Source organism: Mastomys coucha, unplaced genomic scaffold (genome assembly GCF_008632895.1).
Source record: "Mastomys coucha isolate ucsf_1 unplaced genomic scaffold, UCSF_Mcou_1 pScaffold22, whole genome shotgun sequence".
NCBI classification, from domain to species: Eukaryota; Metazoa; Chordata; class Mammalia; order Rodentia; family Muridae; genus Mastomys; species Mastomys coucha.
Genome location: NW_022196905.1, coordinates 7,545,060 through 7,556,334, shown reverse-complemented (window position 1 = coordinate 7,556,334; position 11,275 = coordinate 7,545,060). Strand labels below are relative to the sequence as shown.

The window sequence follows — 11,275 nt, the reverse complement described above, 5'->3', positions numbered from 1 at the left end:
ATCCTTGATGAACATACATGAAAAAAATTAAGATGCTAGCAAGACAAACTCAACAGCATACTCAAAAGGTAGCTTATAGCTTACTGTGACCATGTGGGATTACCTCAAGGATTCAAGGATGGTTTAATATGACAAAAGCAATCATAATTCCAATGTTACTTTTAGTAGACCCATCTAAGATATATATGGAGCCACAAGAGATATCAAGCAATTGAAGTGAGCTCAAACCAGAGTGAAGTTGGAGAGGCAGGAATGGTGACTCAACCTGAAATCTGAGGACTCAGATGGCAGGGATGGGAAAACCATGAATTTGAGGTACACAGTAAGATCTAGGCCAGCCTGACCCCGTTCCAAAATAATAAAGACAGACCTGAAAGGACTGAAGATGTAGCTCAGCCAGCAGAATGCTTGCTTAGCATGCATGAGTCCCTGGACTCCATGTTCAGTACCTTGTTAAAACAGCATGGTGGTTCATGCCCAAAACCCCAGTGAAACCCTGTCTCAGAAGCAAACAAGAGTCCTTGAATGGGCATTTCAATTACTTCTTGAGACTACTATTTCAAAGGGTAGTTACAGATAAACGTGTATCCTGAGAACATTTTATAAAAATGCCATGTTCCTAAACAACCTCAAATAATGAAATGTTAAAAAAAAAAACCAATAAAGAAATTTCACTGATATTTTGTAAGCAAATAGCAAAATTTCAACAAGCATTTTTAGAAAATGGTTTATTACATTAATAAGAAAAAAATCACAGTATACAAAGATATTACAAAAGTAACACAATATGCTATATAATAAAAGGCACGTTCATACAAAGTTCAACTTCTTAGGTGCTACTGAGAACTTAAAAAATATAATTTCACCAGAGCCTTGAAACTTACTCATCATTAAGCATTTAAACAGTTTCAAATGCAGACAACTTAGTGGTAGAGCACTAACACCAACCCTAACTTGTATGAGACCCTGGGGGTTCAATACCAGCATGATGTTCCCCTCCTCTCCGAAATCTAAATATTTTACATTAGGTGAGGAGTGGTGGCATATGCCTACAATCCTAGTACTCAAAAGGGAGAGGCAGGTCAGTATTCAATTTAAGGTCAAAAACAACAGCAAAGATTCCACTGTTTTATTGGAGTCTTTTAACCATAGCCAACAGTGTTTTAAAGTTCTCTGACTGATGACCGACTGGCTGAGGTCTCCGTGGGTAACACGGAGACCTGAGTTCCTACCTTCAAGCATCCCTCCTGCCTCAGCCTTCCAAGTGTTGGAGCTACAGGATGTATCACTATGGCTGCTTCACTAAGATCAGTGAAGTCATAGTTATCCCAAGGTACCCCAGGCTTATCTTACTCCATCTCATGGGAAGTTACATTTTGGTTAGAGAAGCTTAGGAAGAAATTACCCAAGATAAATTTGGTATTTTACCAAAAATTACATATCTGCAAAAAACTCAATTTGTTGAGGAATCAACATTTCTTTTTATTTTGTTTGTGATTCTTGTTGTTGTTTTGGTTTGGTTTTGGGCTTGTTGTTGTTTTCTGAGACAAGTTTTCTCTGTGTATCCACAGCTGGCCTGACACTCTGTAGCCCAGGCTGGCCTCAAATTAACAGAAATCTGCCTGCCTTTGCCCCCTGAATGCTGGGATTAAAGGAGTGTGTGACTGCCACCTGGCTTGTTTGTGATTCTTTAAAGTTCTGAAAGCTACAAACAACAACAAACCAAAAAACAAACAAACAAACAAACAAAACCAACAATGAATGACAATAACAAAATTCCTAAAGTTGTTTGAAAGGCAGAAGTAGACTTCTGTGAGTTCCAGGACAGCCTGGGCAACACAGAAAAACCCTGCTTGGAAAAAACAAAACAAAACAAAACAAGACCAACCTCCCCAAAACCAACCAAAAAGACAAAAGATGGTGAGGACATGATTGGGTTTTCAGTCTTTTGTATACATGAAAACAACCAGATGAAAACAATCAGATCTGATTACTTTTGAGATTTGATCTCATCCACTGTTGACCTTGAGGTTTAAAATCTGCCATGATGTCAAGCTTAAATATTCAAGGGATGAAACTGGATAGACATGGGTGGCGTCTTCATGCCTATAGCCCACTGCTGGGCTTCCAAGAATAGCGTGGCCTTTCCATTCATAGACACAAAGGCATTCATTCTGTCCTCTTCCATGCACATCCAACCTCTCAACAAACCTAAAACCCTGCAGTGGCAGCGTCACAAGAATCAAAGTATTCCCAAGGACTCTCAACTTCTACAAAGAAATCAAGTCACAAAATTCCAAATGTAAAGCCAGTAACACACTTCCCTTGATAAGAAAGTGTCCTCTGAGAGAGCAAGGTCCAAAAGAACTTCTCCATATGGGGGGACTTAGCCATTAGTCTAAAGAGAAGTCTGCATCATAGGTCTCCCAAAGTGTTTATCCACCCTGTGATTTTTTTCTCTCTGGGTATCGAGTGGCTAGGAATGTTTGGATAATAGACTAATCAGGGTCCATGAAAAACACAGCTATTAATTTATCTTTAACTCGGTGTTTCTTTTCAGGCATAACTTAGCTCAAAACACATCCTGGGAAGAAGTAGGAAGGCCAGGTTTTTAGCTCTCTGGGAGTGGGCACTGCGTCTTCAGCTATACACGCTAGGTGCTCTATCACTGAACTATATCTCAGGACCCCCTGTTTTTCAATTTATATTTTGAGATAGGAGCTCACAAAGTTGTTCCCTTGAACTCACTCTGCAGACCATGCAGGCCTTGAACTGGTTATCTTCTGCCTAAGTGTCTGAGGACCAGCAGGCCCATTTAGGCTAACTGACTAAAATCAGTCTCTCTTCTTTATCTTGTTTCATGCTGTCTGACAGCTTATGGTAAATTTTCAGTATACCAACTTATGATTAAAATTTGATTTGGTACAATTAGACAACCTGGATCACCAATTTTGAGTCTAACCATGAAAATATAGTTTTTCTGAGGCTGTGGAAACATGACAAAGCATAGTAAGAAACTGACAACCCAGTTACTCTACACTAAGGTTTTCCAAATGGAGAACTAATTAGCAAATGAAAAAGATAGGTGACCAAAATCAGAACAGAGGTTTGGAGGTGTGGAGAACTTCTGGGGTCCCAAGCATAGTAGTTGCATAGTTTTTACATAATCAAAAATTCTTCAAATTATACCTTAAAGTTTGTTCATATTTATGTAGTTGACTATATGTGTGATTCCTCATAAGAAAAGAAACATCTTTGAGAACAAAAGTTGAATACCATTCCCCTCTTATTTTCTACATGGAACATGGTACATTATACAATATACAGTTACAAAAACGTCATATGGATTACATGAATACAGGCTACTGCCATATCTGTGCATAGTAAATTATCAAGGGGTACCACTGGGATATTTGGGATATAACTTGCTATACAGAGGCAGGATTTCTACCTGATACTATATTGCTGGTACTACGATTTCCAAGAGAACTGCTTTGGGTATCAAAGAGCCTCACTTCTGTTTTATAATTTTGTTGTAGTTGTAGTTGCAATTCTGGGTACCAAACACAGGGTCATGCTCTACCACGAAGCTATGTACCAGTGTTTGCATATTTTTTGAAAGAGGAAGGAGGAAGAGGAGGGGCAAGAAGAGGAGGGGAAGGAGGAAGAGGAGGAGGAAGAGCAGCAGCAGTTCACCAGGAGAGAAGCATGTCTCACACGACAGGTTATCATGGCATCATTACTTTCCCTGCAGAGGGAAGCACCTTTCCCATTAAAAACTATATCCTCAAATATGATTTTATAATTATCCCCCTTTTCTAACAAATAGCTACGATTTATTCAGCACCAGTTAGGCCAGAGCTGACTACCATCCACTGAAGGGCTATAATACAGGAGCACACAGAGCTGCACCTTTCAGCTGTGGCAGCAGGACCAAGCCTTGCAGAGAAGCCTGCTGTTAAAAGCTAAGTGTTGGGAGCAGAGGCAGAATAGGTTACATATACAGACACCTGTGGGAATAAATTCAACACATTCCAACTACAAAGTATAAGTGGAATACGGTATTAAAAAACATTTTCCATATGTTTAATATGGAAAAGATATTCACTGAAGAAAAAGAATGAAGATTTCCAGTAACAGAAGGGGCAGATGCATGGCACTGAGTAGGCAGACACAAAAGGACAATGTATGGCTGGAGGACAATCAGATATGACTTTGAGGTCTCTAATAAATTATCCCTGTGACAGCAGTAATGCCATGGGGGAAACAGAGCTGAGGGCAGGCAGCTTCTCACCATGAGCATCCCAAAGCAGGAGAAGCTTCGGTGCTGAGGAGAGTGCAGACAGCACAGCCCCACGGGGAGCCTGTCCATCAGGAGGTAACAGGCTGTGGACAGCACAGACAAGGAGGGTAAAGGCTGATAAGAAGACAAGCAACGGGGGAAACCAAAGACAGACATGGAAGGTGAAGGAGAGAGGGAGAGGTGGGAAGACAGAAGAGGCATGGTGTTTTACAGGTAAAGATGCGGGAAGGACAGGGCGTGGTGGGGGAAGGGTTCTTGGTATTTGAAGGGAATATTTTTCAATCTTTCCTTTTAAGCTCAAGAAGATACTTATTCTGTTTATACAAAGAAAGCAACAACTAAACTGGTGATATGAGGCTACTGGGAACAGGAGGAGAGATGTCGTGCACAAGTGGAATCTGGAAAAGAAGGCCAATTCTCTCAAAACCACGTGCAATACAAATGCAGCCAGAGAGAAAGGAAAAACATGTTGCTAAACGCATTGTAAGGTATAAACTGAATGATGTGATCTGTGAGTAGCACCTGAAAGTAAAACATCAACTGAAAATACTCTAAACGTAGATGTAGACATACTTAGTTCACCTTGTGAAATAAGTCAATGTGTGAGTAACATCTGTTGAGCTTTCTAACAGCTGTAGCTGGGCTTATCAGTGTCACTAACACAAAATGCCTGTGGTTAGTCGGAGCTGAGCAGATAGCTCAACTGTGAGAAGACCTCTCCCAGTAGAGACCTGTCTTTGATCCCTAGCACCACACAAACCCAGTGTGGGGATGCACTAGTAATCCCAACACCCCAGAGACAGAGCAGGAGCATCTGAAGGTTGAAGGCATCTTTGGCTACATAGCAGGTCTGAGGCCAGCCTGTCTCAAACAAAAGTTCAAAGGAGATGGTGGGCTTGGATGCACACTGAGGAAATGGCCTTCTGGGTTTGATGATGGGCTAGACAGATGTGGGAGGTAAAGGAAGAATAAAGGTCCACCATGGGGTTTGGCTTGGCAACGGGAAGCATGGCATGACGACATACAGAGTGGGGAAGGCTGAAGAAGACACAAGTCTGGAAGCTCTGTATGGATATATTGAGCTAAAACAGACTTGTTATTTTGTTTTCTTCTACACAGGGCTGAACACAGGGCCTTGCGAATGTTAGGCAAACTCCACCACTGAGCTACATCCTTGGTCTTTTCTGTTTTTGAGACAAGATTTCCATAAGCTGCCCAAGCTGGTATTGTACTTACTATGTAGTTCAGCAGGTTTTGAACTTACAATCTCAAGTAGGGAGATTACAGACATGAGTCCGGAATACCTGGTTAGATTCTTTATAGAGAAGTAGACAGGCTTTATGAGATCAAACTGAGTGAGAACATCTAAAAACAAAAGGCTCAAGAAAACTTTTTCTTGAAAATATAGATATCAAGCTAATTTCACATGTAACTTTAAAGATAAAAGTCTAAATAATAGAAAAAAAACCTTTCATGTCTTGAAAGCTTACTTTAACACACACACACAAACACACACACACACACACACACACACACACACTAAAAATACCAAGAAACCTCAGAAAACCCCTTAGGGGTCACTTTGGCCTATGGGCCTCAACAACAATAATGAGTTTATTTCCCAATGGCATAGCCATTACATGTTTTACCTTAAATCTGCTTGAAAGCAAATATCATTTAACTAATACATTATAAAAGACACATAGTTTGTCTTGGGAAAATACAGGAAAACAACTCACATCAAGCATATGGACTTTAGGCATATCTTTCAAAGTAAGAAACAGTAGCGGCTTTTAAAGTTTTGACTTCTGAACTTTCTCTTACTACTCTATATACCTATTTAAGTCCTACAACTCATATTTTGAAAAAACCATATGCAAAGGAATCACTCAGTTGCTCATTTTGCAGAGTATCAATACTTGAATATTGACTGCTCTGAATAAAGTTAGGATTGTTTGCATCATTTGATAGTCCAGGCTCATTCATCAGGCCATTATCTACACAACTGAAGTTTGATCTATCAAATGCATCTGATTGTGAAACAAAACCAGAACTGGAACTGGTGCCCACTGACATACTGGCAGGGGACATCTGATGTAGTTGTCTTGGGTCTCTTGGGTCTAACCTGGCATTAACTGCGGGGTTTTCGAGATTGATGCTCACAAGTCTTGGGTTGTCAGTATCCCCCATGCCATCAGTGTTGGGTGTCATCACACTCACAGGCCGAGTAGATAGCATGTCGACATCAGAGATGCTGTATAAGTCAGTTGGTGACATGGATGGCGTTTCCATTCTAGCTAGGCCATCAGTATAAAGGCACGCATTAGAAGCACTTAGGTCGCTCACGCCAGGTGCGTCTAGGAATGGGAGGATACTTTGTGAATTAGAGGGAAGTGTTCCCGCAGAGAAACCACTCAGAGTATTAGTGCTGACTGGGTGTGAGGTGGGGTGCGTCACTGGTGACCAGCTTGGAGGCTGATGGGCCACTGAGGATATGGCTGGTGTGTGATGTGACAATCCACTTGAGATGGACCCCGATGGAGAATAGTAGGGTTCAGCTTGCCCTGGAACTCCTGAAGCCCTGGGCATTTCTGGTAAAACTGTACCATGAGAAAACAAGTTTGATTCTGTAGAAGAAGAAATATATTTTACATAGTAAGATGAACAAACTGATATAAAGCATTATTTCTGAATTAAAATTATAAAAACATACTAAAAACTTCCTAGGGAATTGACTCATTTCAAATAAATTAAAGCATAAAATTATTACTTGAATTCAAAATGAAATTCCGTAACATGCAAATGGTTATGTAATTATATGGAAGTGTTTTCAAAGTTATTTTGGCATATATAATTTTCTACCGGTTAAATATGAAAATCCAGCTTCTTGTGCCATATAGGTACATTTTTAAGTATTAGAATTTCAATGAACAGGTACCTAATAGCCAAAATCATCTTATAGTCTCTGCTTTTAGGGAGAATGGGAAGACAGAGGACTGGCAACTGCACATAGCTTTTAAGACTTAAGACATCAGCCGGGCGGTGGTGGCGCACGCCTTTAATCCCAGCACATGGGAGGCAGAGGCAGGCGGATTTCTGAGTTCGAGGCCAGCCTGGTCTACAGAGTGAGTTCCAGGACAGCCAGGGCTACACAGAGAAACCCTGTCTCAAAAAACCAAAAAGACTTAAGACATGACCTAAAGTCTCACAAAATTCCCCAATCACAGAAAATTGAGGGAAAATGCCTACATTTATTTACATATTATACAAGTACCATAAAAATCAGGACTACTTAGTACTTACCAATTTAAGGATACAAGATAGAGAATTTTTAGGGGATTACAAAATATCCTCTCTAAAAGGCCAGATGGTTTTAAGGTTTGTGTGGGGAACAGGCTCTGTGGAACTGTCCAGCTCTGTTGTTGCAGCAGAAGAGAGAGGAGACACTAGGTCTGGCCTGGGGCTGGGCATGACAGCAGGTGGTCAGCATGCCTGAAGTCCTAACCTAGCACCATTTTAAAATGGCTGTGAGGGACAACACACAACCAAGGGCTACAGCCATGTAAAAGTGCAAACAGTTATAAACAGGTGCCTACCACACTATGCCATTTCTTACTTGGTGACACACTCAAATTAGTAAAAGCACCAGTGTGTGAACAAAATGTAATTTCTTGAACAATAAAATCCCCAAAATATAATCAGTTCCAATGCAACCTGCAGAAGCACAGTCTAGCTGTACTCAATAGTGAGAGTGTGGGGGATTAGAGGAAAGAAAGAGATTTAAAAAGCAGTTATTCCTAAAAAGTGGACTAATGGTGTTTTATAGGAATAAAATACCTTTTTTGATGAATCTTCCTTCTCCAATTGATCCTACAGGGACAGTTCTTGGTTTCTCAGTAAAGTGACCTGGTATGATAAATTTTTCTATTATTAAATGTAATTTGAAAAATAGTTTATCACTTAAAAAATTTTAAAACAGAGTAAAGCAAATAAAACACATTTACTTAAATATAACTCAATCCAAAATATTCTTACCACAATCTTGCAGCAGTTTCTGAAAAATTAGAGTTGTTTTTTGTTTCTTTGACTTATTGCCATATGCATCTGATTAAAAGAGAAAGCGGGAAAACAGTAAGTGGTGGGCTTCTCCCTCCTCCACCATGAGCAAGTATTCTGTCAACATATGGAACATATGTGAACAATACAGGCCTGGAAGTATGTTATTATACAGTATATCCAATATCAGTTATAAAGGACACTTTAGTTTTAATTTTAAAAAGCTTAAAGTCGTCATTTTCACTCTAAAAACACCTATAAGTCAACATGAACTAACGCAATGGACCAAAATAACAACTTTATAATTAACAAATTTCCCACCTATAAAAGGGTACAAAAAGGACAAAAAATAAATTCAAAAATACATATATAGATAGAAAATACAATCTAACAGTTCAAGAACTCTAATATTACTCAAACTCTCCTAAGAAATGCAAAGAGTATAAGAAAAGAAAAAACAAATGAAACAAAAAAAACACACAACTGAAAACTTCTAGGGGAAAATAATAGATTCTGAATATATAAAACTTCACTCAAATATTTATTTTACAATATGACAAGCATGGTCAGCTTAAGATGATCTAGTCTTCAGCAGAGCCTGTAACTCCGTCAGCTCGGCACTTGCTAGTGTACATAAAAGCCTAAATCCAATTTCTAGCACCACATTTAACAAGGCAGCAGAGAGAGCACAAGGCACGCTGCTGTGATCCTCATGATCCGTTAAGATTCATCTGTAGCTAAATAGGGAGTTCAAAGACAGCATGGAATACATGAGGCTGTTTCTAGTACACACACACACACACACACACACACACACACACACACACACACAACTTGCCATACCTTTTTCATCTGGCAGGTATCTGAAATCCATAGACTCACTCACTTCCTGGTCAGAAGGCCTCCGCAGCTGCATTTTCACTGTCACAGGCTCCAGTATAGCTTTGCAATATGGAGGAGTCTTGAAAACAATGGCTACTTGGCGGTGTACATCAGCTTGTGAAAAAACACCTTTGGCTTCCCAGTCATTCAACACAAAACGAACTTCTATATCATCTAGTGAATAAGATGCCAAAGAATAACAATGGGGAAACAGAGTAAAATACATGTATTAATCAAATATATATTACTACTTCAATTAAACAAAACTGATAAATACCTTTCTGAACTTTGTCACAAAGTAGAAATATCTCATCTCCTCCCCTGACACTTCCACAGTTCTTGTTCACACGACAGATCCTTAATTCTGCAGTATTTGGGGCACCTAAATGCAAAGGATTAAAAAAAAATGGGTGTCTGCATTGTCTTAGTTAATGTTAGCTGTTGTGATGAAACACCAAGACCAAAAGCAGCTTGAGGAGGAAAGGGTTGTTTCACTCATAGTTCCATGTAACAGTTCATCATCAAAAGCAGCAAGGGTGGATTGGAGAAGTGGCTCAGTGTGTTAAGAGCACTGCTCTTCCAGAGGTTCTGAGTTCAATTCCCAGCGACCGCATGATGGTTCACAACCATCTGTAATAGGATGATTCTTCTGGTGTGTCTGAAGAGAGCAACCATGTACTCATATAAATAAAATAAATAAATCAAAAGAAAAAAAAAGCAGTGAGGCCAGGAACCTGGAGGCAGGAACTGATTCAGAGGCCCTGGAGGGGTGCTGTTCAGTGGGGTGCTCTTCATGGCTTGTTCAGCCTGTTTTATTACAGAACCCAGAACTACCAGCCCAGGGTTGGCCCCACCCACAATGGGCTTGGCCCTCCCCTGTGAATCACTAATTAAGAACATGCCCCACAGGCTTTCCTAGACACAGGTCTTCCCAGGACAGTTTCTCAACTGAGGTTCCCTCTCTGATGACTCTAGTTTGTGTCAAGTTTACATAAAACTAGCCAGCACAGCTGGGCAGTGGTGGCACACGCCTTTAATCCCAGCACTTGGGAGACAGAGGTAGGCGGATTTCTGAGTTTGAGACCAGCCTGGTCTACAGAGTGAGTTCCAGGACAGCCAGGGCTATACAGAGAAACCCTGTCTCAAAAAACCAAAAGAAACAAAAAACCAAAAAACAAAAAAACCAAAAAACCCAAAAAACTAGCCAGTACAAGTACAAGGGGGAAGAAAATAATTTAGAGAATAGATAAAATTTTAATGTATAGCTACAGGAAACTAAATATTTCTCTGTGTATTATAGCTATGTTGAGGTATGTCTGAGTGTAGTTATGTGTGAGCACAGGAGAGTATGTGTCACAGCATGTGTGTGGAGGTCAGAGGACAATTTCAGGTGCTTGCCAGTCCTCAAGTTCCATGTCTTTTGAGACAGTCTCTTTGTTGCTCGCAGCTATGTACACCAGGCTAGCTGGCCTTTGAACTTGAGCAATTCTCGCCTCTTCTTCCCATTTCTTGATAAAGGCACACTGTGACTAAACTAGTCTTTTTATATCACTGGCTGTATCCCTATGGCAATGAGGTTTTCATTTATCTGCCAAATATTATTATGATAGTTCTTAAAGCTACCCAAGGCTCTCTGATGAGAATAATCTACCTCTAAACTCCTATGGTCCAGTACTCTACATGCAAATCAGGCATACACTACTGGTGAATGTGTATGTATACACAAAATATTTTGGAGGAAAGTTTTAAAATCTTTTAAAATAAACTTCTATATCTTTTGATGTAGGTGTTTGTCAAGTTATCCTTTTAAAAATAAATGCATAAGAGATAAACACTCAGGAGCCAGTCACATAGTTAAGGAGGTACAGGTACCTGTTGCCAAACCTGACAACTTGAGTTTGATCTCAGGGAAACACATGATGAAAGGACAGAACCAAGTCCTGTAAGTTGTCTTCTGACCACAGATATATGAGCACACACACATGTAAATAGACAGATACATGATCAATAGATAGTTGTCTTTAAAATGCACAC

At 40.0% G+C, this 11,275-nt stretch overlaps 1 protein-coding gene across 2 annotated transcripts in view; it reads right to left on the bottom strand.

Annotated features, from left to right (window-relative positions):
• Positions 1-712: 712 nt before the first annotated feature.
• Positions 713-11,275, bottom strand: part of Rel (REL proto-oncogene, NF-kB subunit) — a 35,381-nt gene continuing 24,818 nt past the window's right edge. Inside the window, exons 6-10 of one of the 2 annotated variants that reach the window (XM_031339023.1) lie at positions 9,519-9,623; positions 9,203-9,415; positions 8,339-8,407; positions 8,141-8,209; positions 713-6,903 (exon numbers count right to left, since the gene is read on the bottom strand). In XM_031339023.1, coding sequence (XP_031194883.1) covers positions 6,158-6,903; positions 8,141-8,209; positions 8,339-8,407; positions 9,203-9,415; positions 9,519-9,623 — 1,202 coding nt within the window. In that variant the 3' untranslated portion in view covers positions 713-6,157. Of the gene's footprint in view, positions 6,931-8,140; positions 8,210-8,338; positions 8,408-9,202; positions 9,416-9,518; positions 9,624-11,275 lie in introns of both variants that reach the window. The other variant, XM_031339022.1, reaches the window with a different exon arrangement.